Raw genomic sequence first — 21,506 nt, forward strand, 5'->3', positions numbered from 1 at the left:
ATGCCCTGACTATTGTAAACCGTGCTGCAGTCCACACGGTTTCGTGTGTTCTTTTGATTTATGGTTTTCTCCGGATATATGCCCAGGAATGGGATTGCTAGATCATATGGCAGTTCTATTTTTAGTTCTTTGAGGACCCTCCATACTGTTTTCCATAGGATCTTCACCAATTTAGATTCCCACCAACAGTGTAGAAGAGTTCCGTTTACACTCTCTCCAGTGTTTATTGTTTATAGACTTTTTGATAATGGAATAACCACCATTTTTATATTAGTGAAGCTGCCACAAAGATGTGCTGGATACGCCACTGAATCTCTAGCCATGGGCAGCAGAATGTATGCTTCTTCTTTGGAAAACCCAGAACAAGCATCAGCTTCCATGATTGGGTTGTTGAATACAGCTGGCCTAGAAATATCTCTCAAGGAAACTCAGTTGAAAGAATCCACCTGCAACTCAGGAGACTCGGGTTCAATCCCTGGGTGGGGAAGATCCCCTGGAGAAGGAAACGATGACCGACTCCAGTATTCTTGCCTGGAGAATTCTACGGACACAGGAGCCTAGCAGGCTACTGTCCATGGGGTGGCAAAGAGTCAGACACGACTTAACGACTCAACCACCACCACCGATGTTTTACAAAGTAAAAAGGAAATTTGGTGAGAAAGCCTGCGGGGGTGTACTCTGCCTGCCCTGCCCTCCTCCCCCTGCCTTCTCACCCAAGTCACCTTCTCACTCTTCTCTGTTAGTTCTGCCCCAGCCACACTGACCTCCTGGCTGTCTTTCTTCATTCCCCTCCTACTCTTATCTTCAGGCCTCGCCACTTGCTGTTCCTCTGCCTGTAACACCCTTCCTCCAGGTGTCTGCACAGCCTACTCCCTCAGGTTTTTGCACAAAGTCACACTGAGAAGCTTTCCCTGAACTTCCTAACCAAATTCCAACCCTCCCCCACCTCTCCTGTACAACCTGCTTCATACATTACCTTCTGATGTCATCTAGACTACAAATGCACGCTTTCCTATTGTCTGTTTCCCAGAAGAATGCAAACTCCATGAAGGTAACTTAGGGAAGTCTTGCTTTTTACTTGATCTAGTGTGATTCCCTGTTATATTTCCAAAGTCTAGAAAGGTTCTAGCTAGAAGTCAAGTGCGCTAAGTTTCTTCAGTCGTGTCCGACTCTTTACAACCGTATGGACTGTAATCTGCCAAGTTCTTCTGTCCATGGAATTCTCCAGGCAAGAATACTGGAGTGGGTAGCCATGCCCTCCTCCAGGGGTATCTTCCCGACGTGGGGATTGAACTTGCAGTTCCTGCCGTTCCTGCGTTGCAGGTGGATTTTTCACCACGGAGCCATGGGGGAGGCCCAGCTGAAAGTCAACCTTGAATACATATCGTTTAAATAAATGAGTGAATGAGTAAATACACGAAAAGTGCCCCTAATTCAGTTTTCTAGGAAGGTATGTTCTCCACACGCTCTCCCTTTGTGAATTTTTTTTTTTAAGGTTGTACTATGTGGCTTGCAGGATCTTAGTTCCCCACCCAGGGATCGAACATGTACCCACTGCATTGGGAGTGCAGAGTCTTAACCACAAGAACACCAGGGAAATCCATGTGCATTTCTCTAGGTGACTAGATGCGAGGAAAATGAAGGCCACCTCTGTATCTGAGAATGCTAGGACCTGGCAGAAGGTCCCTGAAGCTGACACTAATCTCTGGGCAAGCTGTTAGTGTTCCATACATCACTGAGGACTGGCTGAATGTGGTGGAATATGGAAAGCACAGATTTTAAAACTTGCTTTGACTGTGTCTGACTGATGCCAAAATAAATACGAAAAAAGTCGATTCATCCCTTTTGAGTGCTGTGTACATAAAGTGCCTTTTAACTCTTCCTCCTGGCTTTTTTGACCTTGCTGTTGATATATACACAAGCCTAAGGAGAAATTGCCTATTGTCATTATTTTTATTAAATTACAGCTTGATCCAGTAATTGCAGATTAGCTCTTAGATGCAGTCTCTGAGTGGTCACTGACTCAGGCTGTGTCACGCCAGCATTCTGTAGTGTCTGAGCCCCAGTCCACCGTCAGACTCCAAATCAACGTCTTTGATTGTTAAGCTTTCTCTCAATAGCTCCGGGGTTGCCCTGCCTAGGGAAGTCCAGAGGGCGTTGATGTGGGTTGCCAAATGTTTAGACTATACTTTTATAACTTCTCTGGGGATTAAAACTTTTCAGTGGCTGGCAGAAGCTTTTGTTTTGGTTGTTTGGGAAGATTTTCAGAAGCTGAAAGATTTCACCATGTGTATTTCTTCGCTTTGTGCTGTTCTGGTTTAAGCTCTTTTTTTCCCTTTTTCCTACAGAGGAGCCCAAACCTGTAATTTGATTGCCACAGATGCGTTAAAAAGAATCCCTCTCTTTATTTCTGCCCCGTCGTTGAACACAGCTTTCAGTAACACTGAACACAAGAACAGGAAGGACATTGGCAACTCAACTGTTAAACTGGTCTGCGATTATGCTTCCTTGAGATCACTCTGATGTCACCAGTGTAATCTGAGCCTGGAGCTTTTGTTCACACTTTAAATAGCAGTCCCGGAATGATTTTGCTACAGACTCTCTGGAGAGCCTGGGAGCTGAATTCCCGAAGAATCCCCCATCCATGAAAGCCAAGCCAAGCCACCCAGCCTTCAGCATGTCCACCTCGCTGCGAGTCAGCCCGTCCATCCACGGCTACCACTTCGACACAGCTTCACGTAAGAAAGCTGTGGGCAACATCTTCGAAAACATAGACCAAGAAGCATTACAGAGGCTCTTCAAAAACTCTGGGGACAAGAAAGCGGAGGAGCGAGCTAAGATCATTTTTGCCATAGATCAAGACCTAGAGGAGAAGACGCGAGCCCTGATGGCTCTGAAGAAGAGAACGAAAGACAAGCTTTTCCAGTTTCTGAAACTGCGGAAATATTCCATCAAAGTTCACTGAGGACCAGAGGATGGATAAGGACATTATCCAAGAATGGACATTTAAAGACCAAGTGAGTCTGTAAGACCCTGACACGCACAGCATCTTGCTGTTGCCTTGTAAGTTTCTCTTCCGTCAGGACTCCGGGACTCGGGGCAGGAGAGGAACAGAATGAACTGGTGACAAGGACTTCAACCAATTTCATGCCTGTGCTGTTCCAGTGGAGAAGTGCTTTCGGCAAGGATTGGAAAACTCTCCCTGCAGGAGAAAGACTGGCGCTGATGTCAGGAGGAGAGTCTGAACGGACATAATGGGAAGATGACAGATGGCTGAGAAAGACTGGCAGCCAGGGTCTCCTGGTCAGGCCCTAGGACTGAAATTCAACCTGAACTTTTTTTTCCCTTAAACAAACTGAGCAGGGAGGAGGGAGGACAGAGAGGGGGATTAAGAGAGAATTCCATGCTGCAATCGTTTACTGAGTTTTTTATTTGAATGTTCCAGGTGTTGCCAAGATTCAATGTTGTCTATTGGTAGATTTTTTTTTTCTTTTTAAAGATCAGTAATTGATTATTTATTTGCATTTGTGACAATGCCTTAAAAAGTGCACCATATGATCTAAGAACAAATTCAAGGAACTGCAGTATTTTCAGCATCTTGGTGAAACCGTACGCCACCTTCTGGTCTGTAAGGAGTTTTTAATGCATTTCAAACTGGTTACCCAAAAGTTAAAATAATGGGGTCCTTTATAGTTCCGAAGTACTGTGAACAAATATTATAGTTTTTTTTCATCTTCTGACTAATGCTGAAACATAATCTAAATTTCTTACAGTTACTGCAGTAAGCATTAGGAAGTGAATATGAGACACTTAATAGTTTATAAAGATGCTATGGTTTCTATAATTTATTATTCATGACAAATGATATGCAACCTTAATAAATTAATATAAACTTAGCTGCTCTTGGTGTTGGTGATTGATCTCAAAGGAAAAATAAGATGGTGATTTTTATTATAAAGTTTTATGAACTTTTCTAAGGATTTTACTCTAAGAGTAAGAGGTGCTTTTATATTGCTTGCCACACTTATTCAAAGAAAATTCTTGCCTCACGTATCTAGGAAGTTTCTCTGTCCCAACTTTAAACTATAAAATACAGACATGGAAATGCATAGATTGGCCCATCAATATTGCTGTTTATGTACCATAGGAGGTAAGTTGTAAAAAGCTTTTCTCTCCATATTTTTGAAAATTTTCCTCTGTGGCTATAGAGTTGTGTACATTTATTTCACCCCAATCAATATACTTGAGGGTCAGAGTCTGAATTATGATCAAGATTTTGTGGCTTATCAATGTTTATTTATTACAAACCAACATGGGAATAACACTATAGTCTCTTTGCTTATTTCCTCATAGGATTATAATAAAATATTTCTAAGAAGGCATATAGCAATGCCTGCTGGGCTTTCCTAGCAGAAAGAAATTTAAAAATTCCCTAGGAACTAAGTGTTTCAAAAGAACACCTTAAAAGGTTTTTGAAACTGCTGATCATAGTAAAACAAAAGTGAACAATCTGAAATCTTTGGGGACAGTTATACGTCAGGTTTTTAAATAGCACACTTTGTAAAAAGAAATTAAGATTAATTGATTTGTTGACTACAGATAAAATAAATCATTCCATGAAAAAGGAATTTTTTACGACAGCATCCATGAAAACCACAAATCAACACGCAGAATTTTGTGCTTGCATGTGTGTGTGTTTTTCTTGGAGGAGTATTTATCATTTCTGTCTGGTTTGCAAAGATATCCATGAAACCAAAATAAGAACAAAGAAGAAAGTTTTGACCAATGGGAGGCTTGGTTAGTGATGGTATTTGAAGACTGTCAAAGCGAAAGCTCTGGAAATGAATAAGTCTCCTGTCTCTGATAGGGCCTGTCAGTGACACTTTTTCTCTGTTCATTCGGGATCCCCCAAAGACACTGATGGACTGCTTGAGAAAAAAAAATTTAGTAACTTAACTCCTCCAGAGAAGGTATCCTGTTTCATGGTCCCAATGAAAGTATTCAACTTATTTTCTACTCAGGGAGTTTAAACATATCTCAGATGCTGAACAGTTGTTCAAAGGTTGCGTTTATTACATATACGGTGCTCATAACTATATTCTCTGCCTCTGTTGTTTTCAATAGAGTGCATGCATATCTCTCCACTTTTCACATGAGCGTAACACTAACTCAGTTATCTCACAGGATATTGCCGTTATTTTCTGATTGCAAGACCGTAACAAGGAGAGGGGTGCAAATTAAAAAGCAGTTGGATATGATCAGGATCTATGATGGTGTAGAGAATAATTCCTCTTCCTGTGGATTATAATTCAAACGTGCTGTCTTCCTTCATGGAGAACAGAAGTTGTCATCAGTGCACAAGGATGATTTTTAACTTCATGGTATTTTTTTATTACTTCATATGAGGTGAAGGGATCCATCACTAGAACAGGTGGGATTAGTTCAGTTCAGAAATCCTTCTATGGCACAGGAATGACCAACTATATCTCAAGATAGCTCATTGTAACTGAAGAAGTAAAACCAGCAAGGTGAAATTGTTCCTTAATGCTTTTGTATCATTAGATCATAATAATAACAACTAAATTTCACTGAATGTTTACTATCCAGCCGACAATTTTCTGGGTGGTTTTTGTGTGTGTGTCTGTGTCTCTGTGTGTGAGTTAAATTTCTTCTTTAGTACCATGGTATAACAGCACGTTTGTGTATGTGTGTGTCTATATATGTGTAGTCATGACAGTGAAGCATCAGGAAATATAGTGAATTGATCAGTGACACACAGTGAATGAGGATAGGAAGCAAATCCAGCGAGCCTTCCTTCCTAACCACTAGGTTAGACTGCTTCTCTACGAGGAACTAAAATTCTCTTTCATTCTTTGAAGTGGCAAGTACTTATATGTTATTAATAGTAAGAAAGACAGGAAAGAAGCAAGGCCTCTGAGAAGTCTGACCTGTGTCTGTTTGTCTATTTGGCCCTTGAACTCCATGAGGACCGCTTCTCAAGCATTTTAATTGTTAAAGATTTCTCAGATGTAGCCTTTCAAATCTACAGTTACAGTAGAACATGGTTAGCATCTCAGAACATAAGGTCACATCTACGTTCTCTTTTGAGTTGACCGTCAAAGCTCTGGTTCTAGATTAGGCTGTTGGAGGAAATCAGAAACTAGAGCTTCATGGTTTTATTCACTCAGTGTAGACCTCAGCCACCCAGTCCCGGCCCACTGCAAAGGAGGGTTTGTATCTACAGGAGTCTCTGACAGATGAAGTTTACTGAGAAAGGGCCCAGGATATGTGCCTGCCTGGTATTTTTTTCCCATTGTCGGAAGGCAGTCGGAGAATGTGACTGCTGTTCCCTTGGAGAGTCTTCCTAACAAACAGATGATTAAGCTGTGGTCTAGGAATCATGTCAGCTTTCAGAATGCCTAAATCTGCCTCTCTGAACCCCACGTGAGGGCTCCCCAGAAGGGCTTGTAACTCAGTTGATTCCCTTTCCCACACTCAGGGAACTCTAGAGTGGAATCAGGGTTTCTACCTTCTCCGTTTGTGTAACAAAAATGTAGTAAGCACCAGTGTGGGGATCACCATGGTCAGAAAGCATCTCTAGTCTCCCTGTCAGAGAGCAAGAAAGTGTTTTACAATGAATACAGTGAGATACACGATAGCAGTTTCAATAGGAAGCAATGGGAGCACCCATGTCTGTGTGCTTGTGGCCTCTGTGTGTGTGTGTGTGTGTGTGTGTGTGTGTGTGTGTGTGTGTGTGTCTGGAGGGTAGCAAAAACGTTGAAGAAAACCTATCCCAACCTGAGGAGATCCCAGAAGATTCTATAGAGAAGTTGCAAAGTAGAAGTTAGGAGGGGGGAGGGGGAAAATGTCATTCTGGCGTTTAGGTATAGTATTTGCAAAGGCAAGTAAGTGGGAAGACAGTAAACTGTATGAGAATTTCTGGGCAGTTCCTGGTTAGGGGGCATAAGCATTTGAAGCAATCATTTGAGAGGCAGTTGGGTCTTAAATGCAAGCCTGAGTATTAATTTTACTCCGAAGGGAGAAGGAATCATGAAGGACTTTCAATAGAAGAGTAACACTTACTGCCTGACTATGGATGTGTAACTAACTATGTATTGGGCCTCATGAAAGATACGGTGAACATTTTCAAAAGTAATGTGTAGCCTGACAACTGAACACGTGGAGTCTATAGTGATTTTTTTTTTCCAGACTTGTCTCACAGTTGGTCTGCTCAGGTGAAAAGCCTTACATGACTTTCCATAACTCAACAATAAATGAGTAAGTATGTGGAAGCTGAAGATGAAACAGACTTTAGAAAAAAAGTGTAGACCAGATTGAGAGGACCACAGACTAATTACTAATTAAATTTGTAAGAAATTGTGTCTATGTTTGAATCTTAGAATGTGTCTAAGAATCCTAAAGCATCTTAGAATATCATTCAACAAATATTATAGATTAATGGCTACAAAGCTCTCTCTCCCTTTGAATAACTCTTCTTCAAACAAAGTTTCTGGATATTCTCAGTGATCATTACAGACACACAAATGTGTCCTGGTTTAATGTATCCACACATTGATAGTGGATTTGGTTCAGTCATGTATTGACAAAACTACCTTATAGAATTTTGGAAATAAAAATCCTGTCCCAATAAGGTGCAGCAGTGCTTTTAAAAAAGTGGATAAATAGTTGGAAGACTTTTGTTGTGGGCACCTTCTTCCTCCATCTACCTTACACACACACACACACACACACACACAACATACAGAGTCGCAGGATGAACACAGAAGTTTGATTCCTGAGCCTTTATTTCCTGCTCCGTGGGCAACAGCATGGTATTGAGCAAACACCACCAGACTGAGTATGATGTTTTGGGGTTTTTCCCAGCTCTGCCTGAAGCAAATTCCATTTTTTAATCTCTGGATTTCATCTGTAAGGGGGAAAAAAAACAGATCTGACTGGATGATGGCTGTGAGTCCTTTAGATCTCAGCTTCTGCATACAGGGGAAATAACAGCTGTACCCACCATCTTACATGATAGGATTTCTTCCTGGACCTGTTTGTATTCCACATATGAAAATGATTTCTCTTCACTAAACCAGAAGTCTAATTTAAAAATTTTTGGTCCTTACTAGTGGTTGCTGAAGGCAGAATGTGAGGGAAGTAACTTTGTGTGGATTCTTTTTTTAAAGACTTATTTTATTATGTAAGTTTCAGGTATACAGCATCATAATCTGACATCAGTATCCCCTACAAAGTGATCATCATCGGCAAGTCTAGTCACCGCCTATCACCACGCAGGCGACCCCCGCTACCCGTTTCACCCGCTCTCAACTCTCTTCCCCTCCTAGATCCCTCATTAGTCTGTTCTCTGTATCTGTGAGTTTGTCTTTAATCGTGAATGTTCATTTGTTTTGCTTTTTTAAAGTCCACATACGAGTGAAATCATACCATATTTTTTTTTCTGTTGACTTATTTCACTTAGCGTAATACATCCAATGTTGATCCACAACTTTGCAAATGGCAGCATGTCATTCTTTGTGGCTGCATAGTGTTCCACTGTGTGTGTGTGTGTGTGTGTGTCTTCTTTTAGTATATGACTAAAAAGGATATGATTTGATGGCATTGGTCAGAGATTTTCCTAGTATATTAATTCTGTCACTAATTGAAAAACAGACCCCAAAAGGGATATATTTTAAGGGGAGTTTAATTTCTCTTGGATTTTAATAATTGTAGTGTGTGTGCACTAAAGCTTCTGCTACTTTTCTGAGATTTCTTGGAGTGTCTTTGAATTGCAGTCTGATATTTCTCTTCTTTGATACATACATATTTTATCAGGAGAAAAAAACATCTGCTCCCTACATGTTCTTTTTATTGTCCTGCAGTTTGTCCACATTTATTATTCAAGCTCAGGTTTTACCATCTGAAAGATTTTGGAGAATCCTGCTGATCCCGGAGTTTTAGGAGGCACAGCATCTGAAGTGCTATTACCAGAGCTTCTTCTCCAGTCAGTTTCATGGGATTCCTCCCAGAGGGCACTCATTTCCAAATCTACTGTTTTCAGCATCTCCTGGCAGGGGGGCAGGGGGGGGACTTTAAAATCCAGGTCCTTGAATTTAACGATTCAGAATTTCTAGAGCTGGTCACCTGTTATCTGTGTTCTTAAATCACTCCCCAGGTGATGTTGTTGCAAAGTCTGAACCAGAATCTCTGACCCAAATTAAAGTCCCCAACTGTGCACAGTGAGGCTGGGGCTCATTTCAGTTCATTCACATCTCCCCAGGTACATTGCAGTCCTCGATACAGTTTTGACTAATCCCACTGTTGACCCAAGGTGTGCCTGTTACCTCATTCTGGAATTACGTGATGCCTCTGATCTCCTATTCAAATAATACTGTTCTTCTGACTTTGCTCATAAATTCTACGCGCTAAGAAATCTTACCTGATCATCATTAGCTGAACTCCCTTAAGGCATACAGTCTTAGCAGTGCAAATACACATTTTTCAGGTCGATGGAAGGCCTTTCTTCTCCTAAATATATTTCCCACTGGCCTGCTATCCTGAAGAATTCATTCCTTAAACCGGACAAGTCAGTCTTTTCAGAAAGAAGTTCAGTTCAGTTCAGTCGCTCAGTCGTGTCCGACTCTGCGACCCCACGAATTGCAGCACACCAGGCATCCTTGTCCATCACCAGTTCCCGGAGTTCACTCACACTCACGTCCATTGAGTCGGTGATGCCATCCAGCCATCTCATCCTGGGTCGTCCCCTTCTCCTCCTGCCCCCAATCCCTCCCAGCATCAGAGTCTTTTCCAATGAGCCAACTCTTCGCATGAGGTGGCCAAAGTACTGGAGTTTCAGCTTTAGCATCATTCCTTCCAAAGAAATCCCAGGGCTGATCTCCTTCAGAATGGACCTGTTGGATCTCCTTGCAGTCCAAGGGACTCTCAAGAGTCTTCTCCAACACCACAGTTCAAAAGGATCAATTCTTCAGCACTCAGCCTTCTTCATAGTCCAACTCTCACATCCATACATGACCACAGGAAAAACCATAGCCTTGACTAGACGGACCTTTGTTGGCAAAGTAATGTCTCTGCTTTTCAATATGCTATCTAGGTTGGTCATAACTTTTCTTCCAAGGAGAAAAACAAGGGGCCTGACTTTCTCAGCACTAGTCTTGGCTGTTAGAATGCTGATAGACAGATGTGCTATGTGGTGGACAGTGGGAAGATAAACAGTGTTTCAGGCATAAGAACTGTATTCTAATCCAGCCTAGGCCATTCAGAACTAAGCGTAAATTCTGAGTAAATTATTTAATCTCTTTTCCTTTATCATCTATAGACTAAGGATTATAACACCTCCCATATTAGTTTCCTAGAGTAGCTGAGATGATAAAGCGTCCACCTGCAATGCAGGAGACCTGGGTTCAATCCCTGGGTGGGGAAGATCCCCTGGAGAAGGAAATGGCAATCCATTCCAGTATTCTTACCTGAAGAATCCCATGGACAGAGGAGCCTGGCAGGTCACAGTTCACGGGGTCGCAAAGAGTCTGACACGACTGAGAGACGAAGCTTGCACATGCACACATATTAGTTTACCAGGATGGTCATAACAAAGTCTCACAGGCTGGGTGGCTTACCGATTGATCTCCCCGCGATTCTAGAGGCCAGAAGTTTGAGTTGTCAGCAGGGCTGACTTCCTCTGAGGCTTCTCACCTTGCCATCTTTTCCCTGTGTCCTTAGTGTCTCTGAAGATTCCACCATGTGGAATCTTAATCCCCTGACCAGGGATCAAACATGCAGCCCCTGCTTCGGAGGCACAGAGTCTTAACCACTGGCTGGCCAGGAAGTCCCCATACTTATTCTTTTGACTATTATAAGCATGGAATAAATGATCGAGGGTTGAGTATCTACAAGGTCAAGATCCTTGGGGACACGTGTGGCACTACGCCAGTGGTTGTACAATGTAAAAGTTTCCAGCACAGAGCCTAACACGAGGAGATAGTTAATGACACATACAGCACATAAGCACACGATATTTGATTTATCATCTGATTAATCTCTGAAATCAACACGCACTCCTCTGCAGCCTTTTTACCTCCTTTTCATCACCCCACGCCTCAAAGAGGGGCTCAGCTGGAAGGGGTCCACTGGAGTTGAGTCACTGAGCCACGGCCTGGGCCATGATTGTGTTTTAAGAGTTGGGAGGGGAACGGGTTTCTGCCACTAAGCACTTTCTCTGCTTTTCCTCACACGTGAATGGTTTCAAAATGTTCAGTGGATATGAACACGTTCTCTGAACATCTGTGAATAGAGTTTGCTGATGGCATCGAATTCTGTTGTTCTGGACAAAATCTGGGGGCCTCTGGTTATGGGTGTAAGGCTGCAAAGTGCTGTTTTTCCATGACTCCTTCCAGCCTCAGGCATGTACCATGAGTCACTGCCGGATCATCGCCATCTCATCTGGGCAAGTTTGAAGAAGGGAGGGGATGAGAAGGTCGAGGTTTAAAGACCCCCAAAAATAGACACACTGAAGAAACACTGTGCTGATCTCCAAAGTGATTCTCTACCTTGTACCATGTACGGCAAGGATTTCAGAAAGATGGCAGAGATTTTAGAGGGTTTTCTAATCTGGAGAAGCGTGAGAACCTTTGTGGAAAAAAGCCCTGTGGTATGTTTTTAGAAATGGAATGCCACGGTTATTGTCTGGTTTCAAGTTGGGAAACTGAGGGGAGAAAAAACCCTAAATGTATTATCATACCGACAGCTGACATTATATTAATGCAACATTAAGCAAGCTTTTCATGACATAATTTGACTAAAATAAGTCACCTCAGTAAGCATGGGAAAATATGGAGGCAAAATAGCAATACGGGTGTCTGGTTTTTAAGTTCATCAGGATCATACTATACAAGTGGGGACAAGTATTATCTTCTCCTTTTTGTTTATTTGGCTGCACAGGGCCTTAGTTGAGGCAAGTGGGATCTAGTTCCCTGAACAGGGATAGAACCTGGGCCCCCTGCTTTGGGAGCTTGAAGTCTCAGCCAGTGGGCCACCAGGGAAGCCCCATCTTTTTATTCTACATATCTTTGGATGTTGAAGATGTCAACATCTTCACATTCTGATGGGGTCAAAGGGCACATGGATTCTCCATCATCCTCAAAAGATGTCAAGACCAGATCCTGTATTAGCTTGATTAGCTTTCACACCTGTTCCAGTGAACCTTTACTCTTTAATGGAAGCCACAGTGGCTCAGATGGTGAGGGATCCTCCTCCAATGTGGGAGACCCAGGTTCGATTCCTGGGTTGGGAAGATACCCTGGGGAAGGGAACAGCAACTTGGAGAATCCCATGGAGAGAGGAGCCTGGCGGGCTACAGTTCATGGAGTTGTAGAGTTGGACACGACTGAAGTGACTAACACTAACTTACTTTTTTTATAACTTTTTCTTATTATTTTGAAGCTGATGTAAGAAACAGATTCATTTTCCAACTCTAAAAATTCAACATCATTGTTAGGGAGGCTTGTAACCATTCAAGCACATGGGTCAGAGCTGTTGCTTGGACAGGACAGGGTCAAGCTGGACGTATTACTGCTCAGAACTCTGCTCCTCAGCTAAGAAAGGTCAGAAGCTCAGTGGTGTGGGCACAGGGTTGAAAGACAGACTCAGTCACCTTAATCAAACTCACCACCTGTGTGTGAACAAAATCACTCATTTATTCCCTCATGGAAGAATCTGAACTGCCAAGCGGGAGGGAAAATGGTAAATGAAAGCAAAAGAGAGAGTCAGTATCTGGAGGGCACATGTCAACTTGGCTTTGATAAGATTTGAAGAACTAACCTCGCAGCAGAAATCTCTTCTCTGCTGATCACTGCAACATTAAGCTTTTGCTGTGTAACAAACCTTCCCAATACTTAGTGACTCAAAATGACAAGTGCTCAATTTAGCTCAGAATCCTGTGGGGCAGCTTGGGGATTCTCCTGGCCTGAGATGACCTAGCCATCCTTGATTGGGTTCTCTCATGTGTCTGTGGCCAGCTGGCAGGTCAGCTGGTGGCTGGACGGTGTGGAATGGCCTCATTCACACGCCTGTTGATGGGCAGGCTGTTGACCGATGCATCCACCAGAGAAGTGGATTTACCCTCCACTACTTTTTTTTTTTTTTTGCAATATTAGCTCTCAGGAGCTCTCACCATGAAAGTGCTAGAGAAGAAATTGTCAAATTCTGCTTTTCTGTCTCTCCTATTTGTACACACGGTGCCCAGGATCCATCTTCTTTTACAACCCAGTATAAGATTTGTTTGTTTGTTTTAACCTTATTTCTGGCAATCACTCTGTAGGCTCACTTTCCAGTGATCAAATCTAGACTAGTTCACAAAACTCAGTCACTTAGTTAAAAAGGCTGTTTTTCAGCTCTTTCTGTTGCTAGTTAATTTGGTTCACACAAAACTAAGACATTCATTTAGAACTTTGGTTCACAAAACTCAGTCATTCATTTAGAAAAAAACTTTAAGCACTCCTAAGGCTAGCTCATGGGCTGCCCAGGTGGCTCGGTGGTAAAGGATGCAGGAGAAGTAGGAGACGTGGGTTCGATTCCTGGGTGGGGAAGATCCCCTGGAGGAGGGCATGACAACCCACTCCAGTATTCCTGCCTGGAAAATTCCATGCACAGAGGAGCCTGGTGGATGATAATCCATGGGGTCAGAAAGACTTGGACACGACTGAGCGACTGAGCACAGCATGGCTAGCTCATTCACTCCCTAGGTGTGAGTTTTACCAATGTCCTATGCAGCGCATATTCATTGCTGTCTTTTTGTAATTCCTTCGTGAATCAAGAAGGATAGAGACTTTACTCTCATCCCCATGGACCCCATGGCAGGGCCAGAGTGGCCGGTGGGTATAAGCGGAATACAGAAAAGCTCTGTCTGCTTGAACCATACTCTTTCATTCTTTACTAAATAAATAAGTACATTGTTCCTGAACAACTAAGCCAGTTCCCCTCCTGAAAACCACAGTGTTTGGAAAGGGTGTAAAATTAACTGCTAAAAATGCCTGTCCTGTTCTCTGGGACAGTGGACCATGAGCCAGAGGGAGACAGACTGACTCAGGGCAAAGAATTAATGGAAGCTCGTGGCTCCTGCAGGCAGGAAGCGCTTTGATAGGCCCTTTCCTCTTTTTGTTACCAGGAGGGCCCGGACAATAGTCTCCACCTTGGAGCAGCTGTCCACTCCCCGTGTGATGATCGCAGCACATTTTCCTTGTCAGACTTGCAGTCGGCACCCGGGAGGGCGCAGGAAGAGACACATACAATGTTGGGGTCTGCCCTTGAGCCTCGGAGGAGTGTGATGGGTGGAGACATCACCCCTAAGACACACAGCCGGCCCTTTGGCACACGTTTCCGGAAGGCCATCTGCTTCTGTGGTTCCTCTGACCTTTTGTTAGAACGCACCCGAAATTAGAAAGACAGAACCAGAATAAAACTAAGCCGAAGGCAGTCTGAGACCCTGTTGCTTGTGGAAGCAAGTCAAACCAACGAGTCTTGGTTTAGCACCTAACGTGAGCCCACTGTTACAGCTTCCCTGGTGGCGCAATGGGAAAGAATCCACCTGCCAATGCAGGAGAGGCCAGTTGGATCCCTGGATGGAGAAGATTCCCTGGAGGAAGAAATGGCAACCCACCCCAGGATTATTGCCTGGAAAATCCCATGGACAGAGGAGCCGGGCAGTCTACAGTCCATGGGGTCACACAGAATCAGACACGATTGAGTCACTGAATAGCAACAGTGAAGAGTCCACTATTAGGCTACCTCTTGGCTGATGGAGGGAAAATCAATATGTTTTCAATGTCTACACAACTCAGGCACTTGTAGGATGCTGGCTAATGTCATGTAATTTTGTCAGTAGCTTTGTAAGGCAGGTTTTAGTATCATCACTTTAAAAATGAGGAAACTAAAGCTTTGTGAGGTTCGTCAACTTTTCCAAGGAGGCTCCAATCTCATAAGAACACAGGAAAGGACAATGTAAGAATTCCGTCTTGACCTCACATTTGGTTTGATTTTATCCCCCATGTGTTCCTTACTCTGACGCTTAACAGTTTTTATTCCCCACTCTTGTATTCAGTGTCCAAGAGGCTCCATGAAACACGGAATCAGGAGACCCAGTTCTAGTCCCTTTCTGATAGATGCCGTGGCGTGAGTCACTTACTTGCTGGGTTTCCACCTCCTGATAATATAAGGGACCGGGTGAGATCATTACCCTTCTAAATTTAGGGCGTCCCTGGTGGCTCAGTGGTAAAGAATCCACCTGCCAATGCAAGAGAAACTGGGTCAATAAAAAAGGAAGTTAAAAAACATGGTCTGGATCTTTTTTTTTTTTTACAAAGCATAAGGGTATTCCTTCTCTTGAATGTGAGCTTCATTCAATTTCCTAATTATTTTCAGGGGCTTGCCAAATATTACTGATTTACAGATCTAAACTCACTTGTAATACAAGCCACAGTGTACAGGAGTAGAAGCCATTTTGACAAAGGATGGAGAAGAGAGAGTTTCAAAGAACGGGACTAATTCACAGCTAGATTTTGTGTTGGGAAAAGCATGGATTGTCCAAGAAAATGAGAAGGAGTTGGTGTTGCTGGAGCTCAAAGAGTAGGGGTGAGAACAGCCTGTGCTGGAGCAAAGCAGGGCTGGGTCACCGGGGACCAGCGTCACGGGTGACAGAGTTTGCATTGTGTCATGCAGAAACAGAGACATTGACCAGTTTCATGCCGGAGAAGGCACTGCTCTGGTTTGTGTTCTCAAAAGGTCAGTCTGGCAGCATTTAGCGGCAAGGGTCAGTGGGTAGCAATAGCTTGAAAGGGAACATGTATGTCTTTTAGGTGGCGATTGTCATTGCACATAAGATGTGGCATGGAGAGAAGTAGATTTTAGAGGTAATTGCAGCTGAGCCATCAACAGGACTTCAAGGTGCATTGGCTTTATCCTTTGTGCTATTTCTCTAACCAGTTGTTTTCTCCCAGCGCCACGGTCACCCTACCCAGGGGTCTGTCACTGTCTACTGGAGCACTGCTGTTATTGATGGAGTTCATTGCCTTGAGCTGTTACCCCTGATGGTGTCCTTGACATCATAGCTAGACTTTGCTTTCTAAAACGCCACTTTTCACACACAACTTGCCAGCTCAAAAATTTCAATGTCTGCCCACTGCCTCCAGCATCAAGCCCCACCTCCTTAGCCTGAAAAACAAAATACTTTATGATTCTGTCTTTCTTAATGTACCTATTAATGTACCTTAATGTACCTTAACAGGGACTCAGTAAAAATTATTTATTCAGCACCTATTATAGGCCGGATTAACTACTGCCAGCAACTCGTTATAAAGCATTTCTCTCACTTACACTTGCACTCATCCTGTCTTCCGAAAATGCCCTCACCCTTTTCACTGCTTATGGAAAAGCTCCTCTTCCTCAACCTGGATCAGAACTCATTTCTAGGGAAGCTTCTCGTGAGCCTTTAACTCTGACTAAGCACAGCTAGCCGTTGTCTCCACGCCCCAGGGCGTCTGCATGCCCTGCCATTAATTGTTAGTAACCTTTAACGTGTCAGTGGAAGCACAAACCTTATTTTCAAATGAGAAGGTGCAGAGCTTGTTGCTGATGACATGATCAATAATGACATGCTTTGTTCAGAGCAGTAAGTTAGACTTCGGGGCTTCAGATGCTGACAGGCAGTAGAAGGGGAAAACATCCACACCAGAAGGGAAGGTAGAAAATGCCTGGCATTCAATAATTATTGAATAAATAAATAAACAGAAGATTGACAGCCCCATCCAGCTGCAATATTGAACTGTAAGTAATTTGGGTCAAGCTAGCACCCTGTTCATTTTTTTCTTTTTTGTTGGACTGCACTGGGTCTTTGTTGCAGCCTGGGGACATCTCTAGTTGCAGCTCAAGGGTTTACTGCCCTGTGGCATGTGAAATCTTACTTCCCTGAACAAGGATGGAACCCACATCCCGACATTGGAAGGTGGATTCCACCAGGAAGTCCTCAGTGCCTCACTGTTAATGACTGCATAACTACAACTTAGACAGTTCTTTCCAATCATTTCTTAAGTACTTGGTTCAGGAGATGCAAAGACAAATATTAGTGGTGGATTTGGGGGAAGGTGGAAAGTGGGCAAACCTCAAAACAAATAACATAAGGCAGTAAGCAAGAAAAACACACACGATAGCAATAACTTGGAAAAGAAAGTGGTAAACCTCCTGGGGAAATACAGATGGATTAGAATTTGCTCACATCCCAGTTTGATTGAAGGTAGTACCCTGATTCCACTGCAAGCTTTCTCACTCCTTGTGCAACCTGTCTGCCCTCCATACTCTCTGGACTCCAGACACTTTGGTCAAAGATACTGTCTTCAAACAGGCCTACAGCTTACCTGGGAATCTTGTTAGAATGCAGGAGGCTTAGGAGATCTGCGGCGAGGCCTGAGGTTCTGATTTACCAGAAAGCTTCCAGATGACATCAAGGCTGCTGGTCTGCGGACCTGACTCGGAGTAACAAGATTTCTGTAGTCTCCCTGAATACATCTTCCCCCATTTACCCAAGTCTTCTACAGGTTTATGGGCTAAGTCAAATGTCTGCCCTATGAAGGTAGTTCCTAAAATTCAGGACTGTGCTTCAGTACTTTTTTTTTTTCCTGCACTCCCTGGCAGGTATTTCTCTCCAAGTCTTGTCCCCCAGTTTCTCCCCAAGGCACTAACTTCATAAGGGAAGGACTTGGTCTAATTCATCCAGACTTGATCTAATGCACCCAAACTCCATGATGGTATCTGTTACAGAACTGGGGCTTCATACATATTTGCTCAGTTGAATTTGAACTGAACTTAAATTATGACTGTGCTTGAAATAAATGTGCACATGTTCATGAGTATACCCTATTCAATGTAGGAAAGTGTTAAGTCGCTAAGTTGTGTCTGACTCTTTGTGACTCCATGGACTGTAGCCTGCCAGGCTCTTCTGTCCAGGAAATTCTCCAGGCAAGAATACTGGAGTGGGTTGCCATTCCCATCTCCAGGGGATCTTCCCAATCCAGGGATCAAACCCAGGTCTCCTGCATTGCAGGCAGATTCTTTACCACCTGAGCCACCAGGGAAGACCAACCTCATCAATGTAGGAAGACCAGATCCAAGTACATAGAAGAACCAAATCATTTTAATATTGTATCACTGTGAATTATAATAAAACATGAATTCTAGTTATCAGAGTGGGAGCAGTCACCCAGAAAATAAACTTAATGAAAGCAAGACTTTTTTTTTTCTTGTAAGTCAGGAAGTCCTCAAAGTCTCAGCCTGGGCCTTGCACCTTGTAAATAATAAGTATCTGTTGAATGTTCAGTGAATGAAGAGAGAAGATATTAAATCAATTTTATGAATAATCATAATGGCAGTACCTAGAAAATGAAGTAAGTGAAGCCCTATTAAGATCTTCATGTTTCTGAAATAAAGTAAAACTAAACAATATTTAGGCCATTTCCACTCAAGAGAAGAAAGGTCAAAAGTAATTTGAAAATCTTTCCCTATAGTGAATACACACTAAGTAATACGATTTTTTTTCACTACGTGTGTCTGCATACATAGCAGCAAAACAAAATCTAAGACATTTTTCCATTGAATTATCTTTTCCCTAAAATACCAAATTGTTTTAGATCAACAAAAGGCTTTGTTTTTTTTCACTATTAAATATCAAGAGAACCACTTAATTGCAAACATAAACACTTTTTCCATGCCTCTCCCTTCAATTTTGCTGATGAGGAAGATTTTGCAGCCTTACTTGGTACCAAAATAGCTCTGTTTTGCTGACCATTATCATCTTCACAGGGCGGAGCAATGGTAATGAACTTAAGACACAGGAAGTTTACCATCTCACAGGATAAAAATAGAATTTCTTGTTACCAAGATATCTCTTCCACAAAGGAAAAGCAACTAGAAATTTTTTTTCTTTTTTTATTAATTGACAGAGTTGATTTCCAATATTATACTAGCTTCAGGTATACAGCATAGTATTTCAGCATTTTTACAGCTTATATTCCATTAAACTTTCTTATAAGATAAAAGTTATAATTTCCTCTGCTATGTCATATGTCTTTACAACTAGAATTTTTATTTTCTTTAACTTGTTCACATTATTATTCTGTATTCTTATATTAAGGTATTCATGTAATTAATACTTGGTGCATATTTTTATTCTAATGATGATTTTTTTAATTCAAAAATTTTCATTGCCTATTAAGCATTTTAGTCAACATGGCTTAGCTGAAGCCATTGTTACAAACAATAAACATTTTAGGACTCCATGTTTTCCTCTAAAAATTAGGTAGTAACAATTATTCTTATATGGTAATCCTTTCTACTGTCATATCTTACTTTCACTTTTTATTTTATTAAAAAATCTTAATTTTACTGGAGTATAGTTGATTTATAGTGTGGTGGTTTCAGGTGTACAGCAAAGTGACTCAATTACATATATACATGTATTCATTCCTTTATAGATTATTTTCTCATATAGTTTATCATGGAATATTGGGTAGAGTTCTCTGATCTATGCAGTATGTCCTTGTTGGTTATCTGTCTTATGTATAGTAATGTCCATATGTTCATTCCAAGCTCATGATTTATCCCTCCAGCAATCCCACTGTAAGCAAGCATATAACCAGAGAAAACCATAATCCAAAAGGATACAGTCACCTTAATATTCATTGCAGCGCTATTTACAATAGCCAAGAAATGGAAGCAATCTAAATGTCCATCAACAGAGATAAAGAAGATGTGGTACATTTATGCAATGGAGTACTACTCGACTATAAAAAAAGAATGAAATAATGCTTTCACTTTTCAAGTGGTAATTTAAGAGTAGGAGTATGAGTCTGGAATAACATTTGCTGAGTACCTAGTGTAAGAGTGTGTGATAAGTCGCTTCAGTCATGTCCAACTCTTTGTGACCTTAGCCTGCCAGGCTCTCCTGACCATGGGATTCTCCAGGCAAGAATACTGGAGCGGGTTGCCATGGCCTTCTCCAGTGGGTCTTCCTGACCCAGGGATCAAACTCAAGTCTCTTATGTCTCCTGCATTGCTGGCATATTCTTTATCACTAGTGTTACCTGAGAAGCCCAGGGTAAGAGTGGTCCATTCCGTCTTCAAAGCTGTCCATGCAGGGATCAACTTCCATTTCTGTCTCAGAAATGAGAAAACTCAAGACCAGAGTGGGTAAGTCACCTGCCCAAGGCCTCACATAGTGAGCCCTGGAGGGAAAAATCTGACTTTTCCAGACTCCAAAGTCCAAGATGAACTGAGATGTCTTTAGAAAGGTACCTTCTATTTTATTAAAATGCTATATATTTGCATAAAAAGTGTAGCAAGCTGGGATGTCTGTAGCTTTGATAATATAATTTGGCTCATTCCTTCAATAAACATTTACTGGATTTCTACCGTGTAATTGCCAATATGCTAAGCGCTAAAAATAGAGATAAAATATTGTGGTGTCAGGAGAGACAGACCATTCAAAGACAAATGCAATTTGAAACCGCCAACATTTAGCCGCTTTTGAGTTATAAAAATGTCCATTTCAAATGGCTTATACTAAAACTCATTATCCAATAAAGAGACTAGCACACTTTATTCTAATTATTCTAACTTAATATTTGGAAACAAAATCATTTGCATGTTATTTCTCAACATTTGGATGGTATTGGCTGTATACTGGATAAGTAAATAAGCTCTGTGTGTGTGTGTGTTCTGGTTAATTGAAAGCCTGGATTTCCCTGAGAACACTGCACTCAGAGCAGAAACAGGACCTGAGGGAGGCCTTGCGGTGAGTTTCTATCCCAGTTCTGAGACATTGGGCAAGTCATTCAACTTCTCAGCTTCATTTTCCTGATTCAAATAATGGAGAAAACTTCCCCTATTTCAGAGGTTCACTCTTTAATTAATGAGCTGGTGAATACTTACCCAATAATTTGTATTCCTCCCTGCTCCCAATCCCTTCCTCCTGACTTAAATGCAAAGACATTGCAACAGAAACAAGCAACCTTTCAGGGTCCAAGTATTTCAACTGTCATATTACATTATCTTTCAGGTCCTCCTGAATGAATTTGCTCCATAATTTTGCCATGGCTTAGTGAGGGAGAAAAAAAGACAGTTTATCACCAGGCAAATTATTTTTTCAGAGGATCTCTCTGTGGCAGGGAGTTTTAGTCAGCCTGGAGCTGACTCACCAAGTCCAGACCCTGGGGCTTCCCTGAGAAATGTACTTGGATTACAGAGGTTCTCTCCTCAGGGCAGGACTGACGTGCTTGAGCCAAACCACCCTGCCCAAGCCAGTCCGTTCTGCACTCAAGGCGTCTCCAGAGCTGACAGGAAATGATTCAAGCTCAAGGTTGGTCAGAACAAGTGTGACCATTTCCTCTGTGCATGAGATGACAAAGGACTTGCATCACAGACCTTTCCTGAACAGCCTACTGATTTAA

At 42.2% G+C, this 21,506-nt stretch overlaps 1 protein-coding gene across 1 annotated transcript; it reads left to right on the forward strand.

Moving 5' to 3' along the window:
• The first annotated feature begins 2,571 nt into the window (after positions 1-2,571).
• Positions 2,572-3,896, forward strand: TCIM (transcriptional and immune response regulator). Its single transcript, XM_040242993.1, has one exon. The coding sequence runs from the start codon at positions 2,645-2,647 to the stop codon at positions 2,963-2,965; it is 321 nt and encodes a 106-aa protein (XP_040098927.1). The 5' UTR covers positions 2,572-2,644; the 3' UTR covers positions 2,966-3,896.
• Positions 3,897-21,506: the final 17,610 nt, after the last annotated feature.

This window comes from Oryx dammah, unplaced genomic scaffold (assembly GCF_014754425.2).
Source record: "Oryx dammah isolate SB20612 unplaced genomic scaffold, SCBI_Odam_1.1 HiC_scaffold_7, whole genome shotgun sequence".
Taxonomy (NCBI): Eukaryota; Metazoa; Chordata; class Mammalia; order Artiodactyla; family Bovidae; genus Oryx; species Oryx dammah.

Excerpts from the sequence above, each read along its gene's own strand:
- TCIM (XM_040242993.1), top strand. The coding sequence starts at position 2,645 with ATGAAAGCCAAGCCAAGCCACCCAGCCTTCAGCATGTCCACCTCGCTG.